The 18,968-nt window shown below is 42.2% G+C and overlaps 1 protein-coding gene across 16 annotated transcripts in view; it reads left to right on the top strand.

The window, feature by feature from the left end:
• SH3KBP1 (SH3 domain containing kinase binding protein 1) overlaps positions 1–18,968 on the top strand; it is a 339,164-nt gene that overhangs the window by 257,746 nt on the left and 62,450 nt on the right. For all 16 annotated transcript variants that reach the window (XM_072817106.1, XM_072817109.1, XM_072817113.1 and 13 more), the window contains one exon: positions 14,387–14,494. In XM_072817106.1, coding sequence (XP_072673207.1) covers positions 14,387–14,494 — 108 coding nt within the window. The remainder of the gene's footprint in view (positions 1–14,386; positions 14,495–18,968) is intronic.

Genomic DNA, 18,968 nt, shown 5'->3' on the forward strand with positions numbered 1-18,968 from the left:
TACGGGGCCTGCGTTTGTTTGGCCTAATGATCATCTCTGCCCAGAGTGCTGTGCTTTAGTGGCAGGACATTAGTAATCTGTGCAACACCACCATCTTGGGATACTTTTCTCCTGCACCACACAGGAAAGCCTGCAGGTGTCTTAAGGAATTAGAGAAACGCTTTCTGTTTTCTATTTCCAACCTTTCTGTTTGTATTACTCAGAGAGGGCCATTGTGAGAATTAAATGAGATGTTGTGGCTGAAAGTGCTTTAGAAATATAAAAGTTGAATTCTAGTTACTGCTCTGAGACGTTATTATGGGAAGAAGAAAAGACGAATTCCCAGTGACTGGAAGTTCTTACTTCATCTATTGAACTATCCTGAAATTCAGTTCAGCACTCTCCCTGAAAATCCCCTTTATTATTTATTTTTTGACTTTTCTTAGGATAAAAGTAATTTATTATGGTTACACAGCCTCTGTCTTATTAGAGTATCGCAAAGCTCTTTTTATTATTCACATTTGCATTTTATTAAAATATGCTTTTCTGAGATGGAAGGTGGCATGGAATGCACTTTTAAATAGTACTTCAAAATTATAAATAACACTCTTGGAGAAAAAATGAGAAGAAAAGTGATAAATAGATAAATACGAAGAAAAGTCAGAATCACCTGTGACCTCACCACCTTCAGATACTTCTCAATATTTGAGCTGTATTCCTCCAGATGTTTTATACATAGACATACACACATAGATTATAGTTCAAAATAAAAACAGGGGGATCCCTGGGTGGCTCAGCGGTTTAGCGCCTGCCTTCAGCCCAGGGTGTGATCCTGGAATCCTGGAATCGAGTCCCGTGTCGGGCTCCTTGCATGGAGCCTGCTTCTCCCTCTGCCTGTGTCTCTGCCTCTCTCTCTGTGTGTGTCTCTCATGAATAAATAAAATCTTTAAAAAAAATAAAAACAGGATCGTATTACACACACTAGTCTGTAACCCTCTTTTTTCTAAATCTATCATGCCTATCTTGGGCAGCATGTTTAAATGGTTTCTTGTGTCCTATTGTATAAAGTATCATGGTTTTCTTCTATGTTTAGCTTGTTTTTAGGTTTTCTTTATTTTAGACCATGTTGCATGCAGTCACTGTGTCGTGAATTCCTTGTGCAGGTAATTAGTTCTGCCGCTTTCTACTACTTGTATAACCTCAGGAAGGTTGCTCAGAGTCTCTGTGCCTCAGCTTCCATGTCTGTGAAATGGGGATGATGTATGGTGTTGCAAAGATTGAATGAGTTAAGGTAGGGAAAGCACTTAGCCTGCCTCCCTCAGAGTAAGTGCTGAATAAATGTTAATAGTTGTTATTTATAGATGATAAATAGCTAACTGTAATGCTGCATCAATTCCTTTTAAAGGCATTTGAGTGATGGAAGTGATGAAAGACTGCAATTTAGTCTCCCCACAGGAGTGTGTGTGAATGTTTTCCTATCCTTGTCATCCCCGAATATTATCATTCTTTCTAATCTCTGCTAATCTGATAGGTGTTTGCATTCTTTAAAATGATTACTCAAGTTGAGAATTTTATGTGTCATTTTCCAATTGATTTTTATAAAACTACCTTATACTCATGACATTAGCCTGTCATCTTTCACTTTACAAATGTTTTTTCTTAGTTTATGACTCAGGGAGATATTTAAGAAAAACATCATTAAAAATAAATACCTTTTAGACTTAAATTTTCTCCATTTTCTGCTTAACTAGATAGTGCAGTACAATTCATCCTTTTAAGAATAGTTTTACTTAAGGCTTTTATATTTTAGTCATAGCTGGAAAGGGTAGCTGGCTATTAAATGCATTCCTTTTCTGCCTTCCTTAGGGCTTTCAGAGGTTCTATTTAAAGCTTCTGTCCTTACAAGCATTTTTTTACAGTGGCATTCAGAGAGCCCCTGAGGTTCTGCATGGATATATATATATATATATATTTCCTCATATTCTAGATGAGAGCGTGGCCAACTTTTTCTGTAAAGGGCCAGAGAGTAAATATTTTAGGCCTTATGGTCTTTGTTGCAACTATCCAAAAACAGTCGTAGAAGTAAATGAATGGGCATGGCTGAGTTCCAATAAAACTTTATTTATAGACACTTAAATTTGAATTTTGTGTAATTTTCACATTCCTTGAAATATTCTTCTCTCGGTTTTTAAAAACCATTTAAAAATGTATAAACTATTCTCAGTGGGATGAACAGAAATAGGTAGCAGGCCAGATTTGCTCCATGGGCTATAGTTTGCTGGCCCCCGAGATAGAATATCTAGAAACAGACCCCAAAAATACAGCCAATTAATTTTCAACAAAGGTACAGGGAAATTTTATTTTATTTTTTAAAAGATTTATTTATTTACTCATGAGAGACGGGGGCGGGGGGGGGGGTGGGCAGAGGCACAGGCAGAGGGATAAAGAGGGATAAGCAGGCTCCATGCAGGGAGCCCAATGCGGGACTCAATTCTGGGTTTCCAGGATCAGGCCCTGGGCTGAAGGTGGTGCTAAACCGCTGAGTCACCTGGGCTGCCCAGTACAGGGAAATTTTAAAAAAGAAAGGAGAGGGCACCTGGGTGGCTCAGTGGTTGAGCATCTCTCTTTGGCTCAGGTCGTGATCCTGGGGTCCTGGAACCTGCTTCTCCCTCTGCCTATGTCTCTGCCTCTCTTTCTGTGTCTCTCATGAATAAATAAATAAACAAAATCTTTAAAAAAAAACCTCACTTTAAATAAAAAAGAAATAAAAAAGAAAGGAGAGTCTTTTTCAGAAATGATGTTGGCACAATTGGAAATCCATAAGCAAAACAAAAACAAAAATGTACCCTAATCTAAACCTAACACATGATGCAAAGATTAACTCAGAATGGGCTGAGTAGATCTACACGCAAAATAGATCTACTAAAATGTAACATACATCTACATGTAAAACAAAAACTACAAAATGTTATTTATGAAAACATAGGAGAAAGAATTGTTAGACATGACACCAAAAGCACAGTCCATGAAAGAAAATACTGCTAAATTGAACTTTAACAAAATTAAAAACTTTTGCTCTGCAAAGATACCATTAAGAGAATGTTGGTTGGTCTATTTTTCTTACAAGGTGATCTGAGCCCCACTGTTAGTAAATAATTGCCTGATAAGTAATTGCATGAATTTCAAGGAGCTTGATTTTGTTCGCAGTCTTCCTACGAATATCCTTTGTAACACAAGACCAAAAATCTCCCTTATCAGAGTCCTTTCCCCCAAGGTGGCAAACAAATGTAGCCACACCCTACCAGTTGGGCCTGGGCTCAGCTGAGCAGCCTGAGGGCTTGGATTTGACCTGGGAATTGTATTTTTCACTCACTGCACAAGGCTTATAAGCTATATTTGCTGAGGATGGAGAAAAAGACCCTGAAACAAGTTTTTATGCCAAGGGAATAAGTTTTCCCTAATAGGAAAACTGAAACCGAGAGTTGTCTGATGAAGAATGAGATGGAAGGTAGGAATTTAGGAATTTACCAATAGTTGCTACAGCTGGATAATCTTGGCATTCATAATATTAGGTCATGGCTATGCCCTTTACCTCATATGCCTTCCTGGTCCTTATCTGTGAACTGAAGATACTCCCCCACCTTCATCCATAACAGCTGTCTTTGTTACCTCTTAGACATGCTGCAGGAGCTAAGAAAATCTCTTAAAACATGATGAAAGGTGCTTTATAAGTGCCAATGTCTTTGTCAATGAAACAAAATGATTCTTTATTATATCTACTACCCTTTTAATGGAAGAAAAGCATGTGTCAGGATGCAGAATCAATACGGTTTTCTAAACATGAATGCAAATGAAAACAGCTGTAGGATGCACTTCCTTGAGAGGTAAACTGTGTTGTTAGCCAGGTGCTTTGAATGATCCAAAAGTATCATCAGAAACAGCTTCCAAAATTTAGCATTAAATGGGCACCTAGGTGGCTCAGTCGGTTGAGGGTCGGGCTCTCGGTTTTGGCTCAAGTCATGATGTCATGGGTGGTGGGATCAAGCCCTATGGGGTGGGGGTGGGGTTCCATGCTCAGCAGGGAATCTACTTGAAGATTCCTTCCCTTTACCTCTCCCTCTCAAATAAATAAATCTTTTTTTAAAATTTAGCATTAAATAGTCATCTTGATGTAAGTGATTTAACAAGTAGAAAATGGGAAATTTCTATGAAAAAATACTGGTGCATAATTTTGCATACTTGATTATGTTTAAATAGACCCAAATAATGTATAAGCACTTCCTTAATGAGTTGCATTTTGTGTATGACTTGTTCACATGCCTTCATGTGTTAATGGCTCATGGCATGCTTTAAGCCCAATCATAAGTAAACAGGACAGGTCCTCTCTGCAAATATCCCCTTTTCACATGATTGCTGATTTTTGAAGTAGATTTATGGGGGTAGAAGGTCTTTAATTCTGACATTAGGAAAGAGGCTAAAAGCATAAATATTTTCTGAAACTTAAGATTATGTAACCTGCAAATAAAATAATGAAATTGGTAAGCTATTGTTGTATATTTGTTGCGTACAAACTGTATGGCCATGCCCCACAACTCTGGGAGACGCCCAATATGAATGGTGATTCTGAATGTGGACTGTTATGGAAGTATCTGTTGGCTGCTATTCTCTGTAAGAGGCTCCAGATAGAAGCATCTTCTTCTAAGAGGGAAACAGGCTGTGAGTCATGAGGCCTTAGGGGCTTCTGCTCTGGCTTCTCTCCTATTAAAATCCCTTCAGGCCTTCCTCATTCCTGCTTGCCTGCCTCCCATAATGTCTGTGGAAGTTCTCTTTCTGGGGACCAAGATTTGATCTCTGCTTTTTGATCAGTTCTAAGTGACATCTGGACTCAAAGGTTACTTTTGTGGCATTTCCTAACCCACATGCTCTGAGTGGGTTTTGAGAGTATAGGGTAGTGATCCCCTCAGTTCTCCAAGTGGATCAAAAGGGCCTTAGGTAGCTGGAAGCCCCCTCTGAGTTGATAGCTTTCAACAACATTTGGCTTCCAGCAATATGGCATCAAAATAGTATCATTTTATATGTGTTCTATTATCTGAAAAAAAATTGGGTGGCACTGACTTACTGCATGTATTTAAATTTTCCATATAACGATGTTTAACACTGACTCTACTTTTCCTTAGGGAATATTCACCTTCCCTGTTAAAGAAAGGTACATATGACAAGCAGAGGAGACTCCAGGATAATTAAAAAACTCTTGTATGTCTTTTCATTTTAGAAATTCTTTCTCTAGGACTTCTTTTGGGAATTAGACCTTGAAATAGCTCAGACTTTTAAAGATAGACCTTAAAGTTCTATTAAATCTAAAATAAAATAAATTCTAATTAAAGAAACAGTCTTTTTTAAGCAAGTATAATTTCTGGCTGTAGCCATGCTGGCATTAAAGGTGTTAGGCTTCCTCTCCTGCCATAGACAACTTTAAAATTGGACAAAATACGTGAACCCACTGTTTTTAGGCATTGAGTAATACATAGCTCGGGGATGCAATCCTTGAGATAAAGATTCCACATCAACCCTGGCTGTTTTCCTGGGGGCTCTTTCAAAATTGCAACACAGGGCAGTGGGCCCCATCAGAAAGCAGAAAACTCATTAGCTAGAGGAAACCAAGATTGTAATTCAGGGCTGCCAGGGTGACTGGACTTTCGGGGCAGTGAATTGCCAAGGAGCAAGCTGTACAAAGAGCAAGCTCCAGCAGGCTATATAGAGGAGTCTCTTGAGTCTTTTGTCAAATACTAAGCTGTGCATCAACAGGGCAAGACTCCGCCAGGCCTAGCAGAAAACAAGCACATGGGAGCAGGTGGGCCATGAGCTGAATGAGTATCTCAGAAGTCACCAGGGATGGGAGGGTGGTGGCCTTTCTGGCCAAGCAGGGTAGAAAAACTCTGTTGAATACACCTGGCATTCAGGTAATTGAACCCAATTGTAATTGAGAACCCAGAAAAGGCAGCCACGGGAACAGTGCTACCCTAACCTACCCTAACAAAGTATTTAAGCAGAGCCTTGACAGGTCAAGCTGATCTGCAAGTAACTTGCTCGCCATAACAAAACTCAACACTCTTACAAGGAAGATCGCAAAAATCCAGTCTTCAGGGTGTAGCTTATATAGTTGTTGAGACCATACAGTCACAAATTACTCTATGTATGAAGAAGTAGGAAAATGTGAGGGATGTTGTGGGTAGCTTATAGAAGACATGGGGACATTTCTGAATAGTTTGCAGGCATCCATACATGCTTCAGTTCATATTCGCATGACCAAGTGGAGGCTTGATTAGTGCTCTTTGTGTGTTCCTTATCCAATTTCTCTCTCTCTCTCTCTCTCTCTCTCTCTCTCTCTCTCTTGAGAGGCAGAGACCCAGGCAGAGGGAGAAGCAGACTCCCTGTGGGAAGCCTGATATGAGATTCAATCCCGGAACCGTGGGATCACGACCCGAGCCAAAGACAGATGCTCAACCACTGAGCCACCCAGGCATCCCTAGTTTTTCATTACCAGTTATATAATATGTCAAATGACAGAGTCCTAAACTAACGTTGCAAAGCCTGTAAGTTATTGCCCAGTAAAAAAAATCAGGGTTTTTTTTTTTTTTTTTACAAGTTAGATAAATTCTTTGAGGTCATGAGTTCTCAGTATCAACAAAATAGTGAATGACTCCCTAAGCCTTGACAATCCTAGAATGTTGACATTTGTAATGTGACATTTTCCTTTAATTTCTTTCATCAGTGTTTTATAGTTTTCATTTTGTAGGTCTTTCACCTCCTTGGTTAAGTTTATTCCTAAGTATTTTATTATTTTTGATGTGACTGTGAGTGGGATTGTTTTCTTAATTTCTTTCTAGTACTTCATTGTTAGTGTATAGAAATGCAACAGATTTCTGTATATTAATTTCACGTCCTGAAGCCTTACTGAATTCATTTATCAGTTCGAATAGTTTTTGGAAGAGTCTTTCAGATTTTCTCTATAGAGTATAATGTCATCTGCAAATAGTGGAAGTTTGACTTCTTCCTTGCCAATTTGGATGCCACTTACTACTTTTTGATGTCTGATTGCTGAGGCTAGGACTTCTAGTCTATGTTGAACAATAGTGGTGAGAGTGAGCATCCCTGTCATGTTCCCGACCTTAGGGGAAAGGCTCTCAGTTTTTCCCCCATTAAGGATGATGTTAGTTACGGGTTTTTCATATAAGGCCTTTATTATGTTGAGATATGTTCCTTCTAGACCTACTTTGTTGAGAGTTTTTATCATGATTGGATGTTGTACTTTGTCAAATGCTTTTTCTGCATCTGTTGAGATAATCATATGGTTTTTATCCTTTCTCTTGTTAATATGATGTATCATACTGATTTGTTTTTATTAAGATTTTATTTATTCATGAGAGACACAGAGAGAGAGAAGGAGAGACATAGGCAGAGGGAGAAGCAGGCTCCATGCAGGGAGCCCAATGCGGAACTTGATCCCGGATCCCAGGATCATGCCCTGAGCCAAGGGGAGACGCTCAACCGCTAAGCCACCCAGATGCCCCTATCATACTGATTTGTGAATATCAAACCACCCTTGCATCCCAGGAATAATCCCACTTGATCATGGTGAATGATTTTTTTTTAATGTACTGTTGAATTTGGTTTGCTGGTATTTTGTTGAGGATTTTTTCATGTGTGTACATCAGGGATATTGGCCTATAGTTCTCTTTTTTAGCAGTGTCTTTTTCTGGTTTCATGTCAGGGTACTGCTGGCCTCATAGAATGAATTTGGAAGCTTTGCTGTCTCTTCTATTTTTTGGAATAGTTTGAGAAGATTAGGTATTAGCTCTGCTGTAAGTGTTTAGTAGAATTCCCCTGTGAAGCCATCTGGTCCTGACTTTTGTTTGTTGGGAATTTTTTGATTACTGATTCAATTTCATTGCTGGTAATCAGTCTGTTCAAATTTTCTGTTTCTTCCTGATTCAGTTTTGGGAGGTTATGTGTCTCTAGGAATTTGTCCATTTCCTCTGGGTTGTCCAATTTGTTGGCATATAATTTTTCATAATATTCTCTTCTAATCCTTTGTATTTCTACAGTGTCAGTTATTGTTTCTCTTCCTTCATTTCTGATTTTATTTATTCGGGTCCTCTCTCTTTTTTTTCTTGATGAGTCTGGCTAAAGGTTTATCAATTTTGTTTATCTTTTCAAGGAACCAGCTCCTGGTTTCATTGATCTGTTTCATTGGGTTTTTTAGTCTGGAATGTGACATTTCCTTGAGCGAATTTGTATCTGGGGCTATATCCTTGGTTTCTCTCATGAACTGTGGTCTGTCAGGCATTTTTTCTGACATTGAGAGAGACAGTAGTCTTTTTTTTTTCCCCTCTTACCTCATAAACCATGATGTTGATGAGCCTGCTTTAATAACTGACTTACGGGGATGTTGGAAATTCTGAGCCAAAATCCCAGCCATGCAGAATAATTGCATCTCTTGGGGAGGTGTTAACAAGCAGAGGCAAAGCTGAGTGCTCTTGGGCTGTGGCTTCTATGGATCTTTCTCTCAATAGACCCCCTGAAGCTCCACGCAGAAGACGTTCATTAGTAAATATTAAACAGCGCTTTCTGTACTGCTGGTGGGATGCTGAGGGTGTAAGACCCCCTCGGGACACTCTGAGGCTCACTTAACAGCCACACTGAAAGTGTACAGCACTCACTTTCTTCTGGCGTGATATCTCAGTCATCAAAGAAGGCCATGAAAATTTTTTTTCAGCCATGCTGGATAACTTCTGGGAAATCAGAAATTTCTGGGGAATGTGGGGACAGCTAACCACCAAGAGAAGTGACTGAGCACTTAAAATGAATCGATTTTAATCTTTCCATTTTTTGGTTTGATATGTCCATTTGTAAGCTATGCATTCCCGTCTGAACTCAAATAGTGCACTTACAGTGTCTGAGAAAATGTGGCCTACATTTTGGAGGTACTTTTTGTTTCTACAATTATAGACAAATAATTAATGCGGTACAGACCAACAGGTAAGCCACATCATATAGATGAAGCTTTCTTGTGTAGCTAATCTATACTTGCTCTTCCTCATTCAATTTGACCTCACTTCTGATGTTTGAAAATTGAGAGAAGTAGATCAATAGTCTGGGGGAAGATTGGGCCATCCATCATTTCATCCATTTAGCCAACATTTATTCAGAATCGGTATTTGCCTGGAAATGTTCTAGGTATTTGGTGGGTGTAAAGGTGTAAAGATAAGATCCTTGTTTTCAAAAAGCTTACCATTTTTGAGAGTCTTCCTACTCAAAGTGTGGTTCATGGACCAGCAGCATATGCATCACCCAGAAACCTGTTAGAAATACTGAATCTCAGACCTGCTTTAGACCTACTGAATCCAAATTGGCATCTTCACAGGATCCCCAAGTGGATAGTATGTGCATTAAAGTTTGAGAAGCACTAGTCCAAATCATTGATTGTTAACCTGCATATTGGGAGGACCTGGGGACTTCTAAAAAGTGCCGATTTCCTGGTGCCACCGCCTAGAAATTGTGCTTGAATTGTGGGGTGTAGCCCAGGCATTGGGAATTTTAAAAACTCCCCAGATAAATGTGCAACCACCATTGATAAACCCTAAACTATTAGGTTGCTCTGCATTCTTGACAAAAGGGAGCCCAGAAGGAGGTTGCAGCTCATTCTGTTAATCAATCTGCAATCCAGGTGGCAGGTTTGTCTTTTGTAAACATTTGTAGTGCCTAGACTAGAGTCCAATTGGCCAGAGCTCACTGGTGACTTTCTGCCAACAAGTTGCATGTCAGGAGGTGACCGTCAGCCGGCCCCTGCTTTGGTTAGCTGTGTGACGTGCTGGAGTGCTTCAGCCACATTTTTCAGGGCTCCTCCGACAGGATCAAGTGGACTAAGGCATGATATTGGGGTCTGGGCAAGTCTTCCCTCCTCAGACCTGCCCTGGGGCCTTGGTGTCCCTCTCTTTGGCTTTCTTCCAAGTGTGTGAGCTACAGCCACTGGTGGTTTCACCCAAGGATGGTGACAAATGTGTGTGATCTTAATTCAGAAGCTTTCCTGGTCAGGGCATTGGAGCAGCTCAGTGGTTGAGTGTCTGCCTTTGGCTCAGGTCATGATCCTGGGGTCCTGGGATCGAGTCCCACATTGGGCTCCCCACAGGGAGCCTGCTTCTCCCTCTGCCTGTGTCTCTGCTTCTCTCTGTGTGTCCCGCATAAATAAATAATCAATCTGTCTGTCTGTCTATCTATCTATCTCTTTAAAAAGAAGATTTCCTGATCATATTGTCCCTCAAGGTCCCTGAGACCAGTCCATAGAATCACCATAATAATGATAACCACCAGCAGTTATGTGGCTCTTTACACCTCGCCAAGATTTTCCTGTGTGTCAAGAGACTGAGACCCAGAGTTTTTATAACCAGAGGGCCACTTAAGTCTCCGCAGGCCCGTTTGCTCTCTTTCCCCCTTTCCTGAGATAGCTCCGAGAACCTGACATAGTGCAGAATGTAGAGGTAGGAGGACAGCACAACTACAGCTCTATTTATTCATTCCTTCAAAGGAAAAACATCATTTGTTTTTTATGAGGAAGAATACCATATTTTACTCAAATATCTGCCTGGTGATGAGGCATCCGGAAACCATTTTGAGGACTTGGTCATAGAAGAGTGACCATTCTATGTCAGAAATATCATTCTTTCCATACTCTTGACTCTTTTTAAAGTACTTTCCTCTGCTTTTGTGCCAGTAGAGTTATTTCTAATTGTCATTGTTCTGGAAACTTTCATCTACATGCTGATCTTTCACTCTTTCCCACTGCAAACTCCTGCCTCATTCAGAAGCTGCCCCCTCAACCTGCTTATACTGGGCATTACTCATCACTATTGGAATCTCAAAATCCGCTAGGGTGGTCATCCTCTTGGGTTACATCTCTGTTTCCAGTGTGATTATTAACAGTGTCCCAGGTTTGAAAAGAATTTAAATGGTCACTCTCACATGTTCCAGTATTTTGGCTGCACTGCCTCTCTCCTCAGTGGTCAGCTGCTATCTCATTGTCCTGCTTTCACGCACCTCCTGCCATCCTCCTTGGGGACATCCGCTCCACCCTGATGACATGCTGGCCTCGCACATCACTGACCAGCTGCCCCTCCATTCTGCTTCTGTCACTCACAAGGGCCATCTTGCCTCACACTTCACATCGCTCTTCAGTAGATGTTGGTTGGGAGCCCCCTGGGAGCCAGGCACTGCCTTCACTCTAAGTGCTGGTTCTTGAATGTTTTCTTCCATGACCCCTGCTTCCTGCTTTCCCTCTTCCCTTCCTTCATGCTTAGTGATCCTGCTTCTGACCTTTCTCATTGCCTTGGTTCGTCTCTCATTGTCTCTTTTCAGGCTACCTGGTTCATCTTGGTCCCACTTGTTTTTAAATCTGGCCTACCACTCCTGCTGGCATTTCTGCATCATATTGATTCGCTGTCTGCCTCTCCCACTAGGCTCTGAGCTCCGGAGCCCTGCAAGGACATTATGATTTTCTGTTTACCCCTGAATTCCTCTGCTATCCTGTATGTTTTCAGTCCTCAGTAAATAAATTAAATTTGCTGCTCCTTTACATTTCCAGAAGCACAGCCCTCATATGAATAATTGTCTCTTCGTCTCTGCAATCAAAAGGCTTGTTCTTTTGCCTGGTTTGTCAGAAAGGATGTATTTCCACTTGTCATTTTGCTATCAGAATTGTTCCCATTTCCCTTAAATTAGCTTCTCTTGCCAGGGGGTAAGAAGCGCCCTGCTCCAGATGCCTTGACCCTGAGCTGGTTTCTATCCTGCAGCGGGGCTCCCCCTTTCACTTTCCTCCATGTCCTGGGGCACACTGGCTGTTTTCTTTTAGGAATGTGCTTATCTCATCCATGAGCCTTGTATTTATCTTCATACCAATCAGAACAGTAAGACAGATTGTACTCTACCTTCCCTCTCTTACCTTGAGTTACACAATGATTAGTAATGTTAATGTTTTCCTTAAAAAGCTGAGTATAGACGAGCCATCTAAGCCATTCTCCACTGATGGGAGATCTAATAAATATGTCGTTTGCATACTTTTCCCCTGTAGGCATATATGAGTTCTCCAGTTATTCTGGATATGCTTCTGCAAATTTTCTTCATTGTTTTTCTCACACATAAAGGAAAAGGCTTCGTTACAATGATTCAACCCAATGATTGGGTTGCTCCTTGCCTAAGATAAGGCAAGGCATGGATATGCACCAGTCAGAAAGTTTGGAAGGAAGCTTTTGGAAAGAAATGTAGCACCCAACAATATTTGAGTGCCTTTTGTGGATGTAATTCTGTATCAGGTGCTTTGAAATGAATGTGCAGGGAAGTTCAGTCCTCACATAAGCAATCCCTTTGCGCATGAAAAGATTTAAGATTGTTTGAAAAGCTGTGAATGATTATCTCTCATTTGGTACCAGAGCTCTTGGTTGATACCTATTAGCCATAAGGACCTTGTATAATATTGTATGTGGGTCTCTCACATAAATCTCTAAGCTCCCTGGAGTTAAGGATCATGTTCTTTGCGTGTTTAACGTCTGGTGCCTACAAAAGGAACTTACATATACTTTACATTTCATAGATGTTTGTTGAATTGAATATCGTGAAGTGCAAATTAACACAGTTGTGAGTATTCCAAGAAAAGATAAAGCATTCATCATTATCACTTTCCTAAAGGTGAGTTTCAAGCTGGGTTTGAAGAGAAGAAGGACTTGTCTGGAAAAAAGAGGAGGGAAAAAAAGGTGCCAGGCATTTCCTTAAAAGCAGAGCCTTCTGAATTGAAAGGTTTAATTTCTAAGGATTAAAAGTAAAAGAATGTCACCCCCCAACCCCTTCATAACATTTCCTGGTATTGTTGATGACGAGATTTCTCAGAGTTGGAAGAACAGCAGGAGCCATCGTACTCTGCCACCACCGCCCCCATTCATGAATCCCGTCTGTGGGGACTGATGCTGGATTATTTAGGGAGTGATGTGACATCAGCAGGACCAGAATACTTACCTGGGCTTCTCTTTGTCATTTTCCAAGAAAGACAAGCATTCTCTTATGTTGTCTTTTGAACCTAGGTTTGTTCTGGGTAAATCTGAACTTGATGCTTCAAATGTCTGTTTTTTGGTGTTGGTCAGGACTAGAATTTACCATCTCTGCTTGAGCCCTCCTGGCCCCTTCCCTGCCCCACCCCGGTGCTGTAGAGGACCGGGAGTGCCTCTCCGTGGGCCCTGAGCATGATCTCCTCACTTTGTTGAGCATGCCCCGCTTCTGACGTACCTTAAAAAGACCTATGTGTTTCTAGCACTTTTTGGGAAGCCTTTGCTCATTTTAGGCTCTACAGGAATTCGTGATCACAGTCTGAGAACTGGGTTTTTACTCCAGGATGTGTACTCAACAGCAGTATACACTGTACATCCACCGGGCAGGAAGAAATGCCCAAGTGAGGAGGTTTGCGGTAGGCCAGGTGAGTCTTGGATTAGGCTGGTAGATGTGGAACTGGAGCTGGAGGACAAATATGAGATATATTATAAAGCTAGAGCAAATTGGCCTTCTAACTAATTGGATGTGGAGTAAAATAGAAGTGATTTTGTGGTCTGAGATTAAAGGCCCAGGAGAACCATGAGGCTGTTAGGCTCAGAACGGAAGCTTGGCACAGGCCAAGCTCTCCGGCTCTCTCTCTGGCACCTGGCATAAAATAGACGCTCAATAAACATTTGACGAGTGAATGAACAGAATAGGGATTATTTGAAGGGAAGCAGGTTTGATCTAGAAGAATGAGTAGATGTATTCTTTCATTTAGTAAGCAAACATGGAGTTCTGTGAGGTGGGGGAAGGGCTTTTCATGATGACAACTGTGCCCCATCACCACTGAGAGGAGAAGGTGAGGAAGAACAATGCGTTCATGAGCTTGCCAAAAGTGTGATTTTTCTTATGCTTGGCCGATTGTCACAAAGCCCTTTTTAATTTCCACAAGCTTTGTGATAGGGCAACCAAAGAGAACATTTGTGCGTGTGGTACTTTCTAAAGCACGTTTTACAGTTAACGAAATCATTTTATTTCAGCAAAATTCAGATGAAGAAAATACATATCCTCCCATCTTTAAAGAAAAGAAGATCGTATTGATTCAGGGCATCTGACAGCAGCCCTGGGTTTTGAGTCCCAGCCAGCAGCTCCAGCACACTTGTGCTTTTGTTCCTCCATCTGACTTGGAGATTTGTGCTGACTTCGTCTCAGTAACCACTGTTGCACTGATAGCGGCCTCCAGGAAAGGGCCTCCATTCTCTCTGAGAGTGGTGGCAGGCCTCCTCGGAGGGTGCTTGCCGCATTTCTCACTCTCTTCTCCCTGTTTTCCTAGGATTGCATCGACGTGGGCTGGTGGGAAGGAGAGCTCAACGGCAGACGAGGAGTTTTCCCTGACAACTTCGTGAAGTTACTTCCACCTGACTTTGAAAAGGAGGGCAATGTAAGTCTTCTGGCCTTGACGTCAGCGCTCCACACGCTCTTGAATTTGTGGCTTCCGTGATGGGTGTTGGGATACCGGGTGAGGGGAGTTTAGCGGACCACTGAAGAGCACTGGCGTTTTCGTTCAGTGGACCTGGTTTCCGGGCCCTCAGCCGTCCTGTAGGCTGGGTGTGAGGGTGAACAAGTTCATTACCTGACAAGCCTCAGTTTCCTCATCTGACAGCTGGTCACAGTGACCCTTATACTGGTGTTGTTGCATGAATAAGATAATGTGTGTAAAGCACTCGTTGCAGTACCTAGAACATATAAGCACCCAAATGAGAAGAACTCTTGGGTGTCCCATTTGGTAAGCAGACTGCCTGCATCCTGTGTGGTATGTCCTTGGGGGGCAGTGGGTGGAATGCCCAATATTGTGGAAGTGGCTCCAAAGCACATTGTGAAGCCGAGGATGCAGTGAGGCCACTGATGTTCCTACACTGTGTGTGCACAAACACGGACATGTATACAGACATACACACACGTCCATATATGTACTTGCATACACCTCTGATCTGTTTTCTCTCTGTGGGGACCCATTGTCCGATGCTGTTTAAATGAGCTGGTCCATCTTTGCCTCGCTCCAGGTGAATTGTTTCTCTGATGATGATGGAACAAGAAATGTTGAAAAGTTAGAGGCACTTTACATCTTAAGAGGTCCTTTCCGTTCTGCTGTGCCCCTCAGGGCTCTTTGCTCAGGCTTTCACTTGACTTCTGCCTGCCTTTCTGGCCGGGTTCCTTTTTATGCCTGTTGGGGCTCTGCTACTGGACCATGAACCTGACCTTGACCCATGACCATTCCCTTGGAGCTGAGGTTTATGAAGGATTGCTACACACTGGTGGAATGGTTGCTAAAGACATTAAACAGCATTGATGGCATATGTACTGCTTAGATGAACAAATATGATTGTTCAAGAAGCTGCCTCATGATCCCACCAAGGTCATACCCCATAGATCTTTAGATCAGTTTGAAGCGTAGGGCCACACCCCTAGGCTTTTGGAGAGCTTGCTTTCCTGTATCGTTTAGCAGAAGAATGTTCTGTTCCTCATGTGTTATTCTCTCTTGGAACTGAGTTCTGGGTCCAGACTATCTGGATTCTGCTACCTGGTGTTTTCTTTGTCCCTGACACTTAATGCTGGTCCGTGGACTACACTTTATCAGGATTGCCTGGAGCTTATTAGAAATACTCAGACCCCGCCCTAGACCTGGTGCATCAGAACCTGCATTTTAACAAGATCCTCAGGTGAACTGTTTACACATTACAATTGGGGAAGTGCTGGCATAGAAGCAGGTATCTGTTTCAGTTGATGACAACCCCACCATCTAGTTCCTAACCATATTGTGGGAGGGGAATCAATTCTTAGAGAAGAACTCATCAGTCAAGAAAAAAAAACAATTTCTAGCAAGCAAAATCATTTGAGCCATTTTTACTGGATGATCATGGTGGTCGGTTATCAGTTGACAAAATCCATCCCTGAGAAAAACAGATGCTAACATTTAGTAATGACCGGATGGTCAATGTTTTGAAACAAGAGGACACAGGATTGAGGTTTGGCAACCGTTTATAGAGTGTAATACTTGTGACTCGAGGCTACAGCATTGGCTAGACCTGGGCTTGAATCATGGCCCTGCCACTTGTTCTGTTCAAGGTCACCCCACTGGATGTGTCTGAGCCCCAGTATTTTCATCTATAAAATTGTGAGAATAATTGTACCCACCTTGTTGAACTGTTGAGAAGCTAAGAATTCTTGAGCACAGCGCCTGGTACTTGGTAAAGGCTCCATATGCATTAACTTTTCTGGTCCTTGTAATTACTGTTTTCACGAGTGTGGGAAGGCTCCAGCTGAAACTATAGTAATGATAGAAGTCGGACTCTGGTTCATCTTGCTTCAGCTGGTCAAATCAACACATTTATCTTAATGTCTTTGTGAACTTCCCTGGGAATCCAAATGCATCTGAGAATTTTGATGATAGCCTTTAAAAAGAAATCTAGTACTTTAGAAACTATATTTATAGAGACAAGCGGGAACAGAATGGCATAATCTTCATGTTATTTCTCATATTTTTTTCAGGATCTGCTACCTGGCAGTTAGGTTTTATGTTTATTTATTTATCCACTGTGTGTTTTTTGGATCCCTTCTCGTGGGCTAGCCACCGTGCTGGTTGATGAGAAGTGAAGAGTACACACAGTTACTGCCCTTGTTGGCTTAGAGTCAGGTAGCAGGTCTGATGTTCAGGGCCAGAGACCTGCTGGACCTTTCTGAAAGGACATCGAGGGTGGGCCTCTTCCAAGGAGTGGAGAGGAGAAGGCTGTTCAGACTGCCTGTTTGACCCTTCTCACCAATCTTTGCAAGCCTGGTGAAAGGTGTCCATGTCCTGAAGCATTTGGCTGCCAAAATCTTCCTGGTGACTCCTCTCCCTGTGGCCAAGAAATCTTAGCCAGAGTGCTGTCCTGATGGACGTTTGCCCCCTTCCTGGTTCTGATTGAGGTAGGATGATTTTGAAGGCTAAGGTAAAATCTGGATAATTCTATAAGCAAATGGGCAAAGTCTGTGGTTGCCTACATTGTGACACCTTGCTTTCTAGTTCTCAGTCACATTTTAGTGGGGCAATAAATACACCAGGTGAGAGATTCTGTGACATACTCTTTTAGGAGCTCTGCTTCGTTACGTAAGGTATTAAGGGAAGACTGCCGCCAAGATAGTGAAGTTGTCAGTGAGGAGTAGACTCAGCTTGCTCGTTGAGGCATGCACACTCTTTGGAGCCCCATGGGCATCTCTCCAACCTCAGACAAGCAGCCACCATATCCTTGATAGGTCTTTTATTTTTTGTTTAAGATTTTTAAAATTTATTCATGAGAGACAGAGAGGCAGAGACATAGGCAGAGGGAGAAGCAGGCTCCCTGTGGGGAGCCCAATGCAGGACTTGATCCCAGGACCCTGGGATCACGACCTGAGCTGAGGGCAAACGCTCAACCACTGAGCCACCCAGGTGTCCCCTGATAGGTCTTTTAACCTTGTCCCTAAGAAGAAAACACGGTTGGGGAAAACAATAGGCAAACCTGTCAGACAAGGTAATGCCTACAGCTGAGAAATGACGGTATAATGTGACATTTAGCTTTTAGAAAATTTAAAGTATTCCAACCTTTTCAGCCCCTCTGGCCCACAGAACCAGCCAACCAGCTTTCCATTGGCTGTTATACCAGCTTTTATCGCTACACCCAGAGTATTGGTGAGCTGGTGACAATGTGATGGGAGCTGGGGCTGTTGTTTGCTGAGTTGGCTGTGTAAAGATGATTAGAATCATTAACACAAATGCTCTGTGTGAATGACAGAGTCTGGAACATTATTCCACCACCAGTTTCAGCACATGTCATCTTGTCTTGCCAGTGGCTGGGGCTGCAACCATTCACCCAGGAGAGAGGACAGTCTAGGATGATCAGGGTAGATAGCAGCACACGGCATGTATTCAGCAGGAGACCTCTTGAATCAGTGAGCATTCTGACGAAGCTGGCTCTTTCTGCTGCTGTGGTATGGACTCAGGTGGTTACCACGGAGCCTTTGGGAATTTCCTGGAGGGCTTTCTTTCAGAGAATGCTCAGCAGATTCTCTCTCACTAGGTGAGAAACGCTTTGGGGCTTTCTCTCAAGATATTCCCCTGGGAGGGCGGAAGGGGGGGAGAGCACCCGCTGATCTCTTGGTGCATATTTTAGAGCAATTATGTAAGCTATTTATGAGAGAACCTAGATTCACTGGCTGTCTGTTTATTTTGAGACTTGACAGTAAAATTGAATATCAAAATGGAAAGATTAAATATTCTGAGAGCTCTAATGAAGCAATGCACATGCTCTGTCATGATTATTGAAGGAAAATGGGGGACCTGAACTCTCAAGTACAGCAGAAAATGTTTCACTGTCATTGAAAAAAATAGAAGAGCTATTCCAAATGGTAATTGTTCTGAAAGATTGCTTTTTAAGAGAAAGTCTCAGGCTCTAGAGCCTTGAAGAGAAACTGTTCAAATCACTGGAAGAAGATGTTACTGTTCTACTATCCACTGACACGGAGGACTCTTCTGAGTTGATGTACCATGTCAAGAACCAGGGCACTTCGAAGGTTCCCATAGCAGATGTTCTGCAGTGGAGGGACTGCCTCTCTGGGACACAGAAACGTTCCCTGAAAGATTTCTAAAGATGCCTGTGGCTGTGATGCAGGCTCACCTTTGCCAACTCACAGAGACTTACCCGGCGAACAGACTGCCAGCTTACTAATTGCAACAAGAACTGAAATGTCAGCCAGTCTGGAACACATGGGTCTGCCTGCCCAGGGCGTTTGCTCCCTGTGGGCCTGGTTTTTAAGAAGCCAGATTCTACAGGAAACCACAGTTATCTGGTGCTTTCTATGGGAGCAAGGAATGAAAACAGGAGGAGCTAGTCATTCTC

The sequence above is a fragment of the Canis lupus genome, chromosome X (genome assembly GCF_048164855.1).
Source record: "Canis lupus baileyi chromosome X, mCanLup2.hap1, whole genome shotgun sequence".
NCBI lineage: Eukaryota > Metazoa > Chordata > Mammalia > Carnivora > Canidae > Canis > Canis lupus.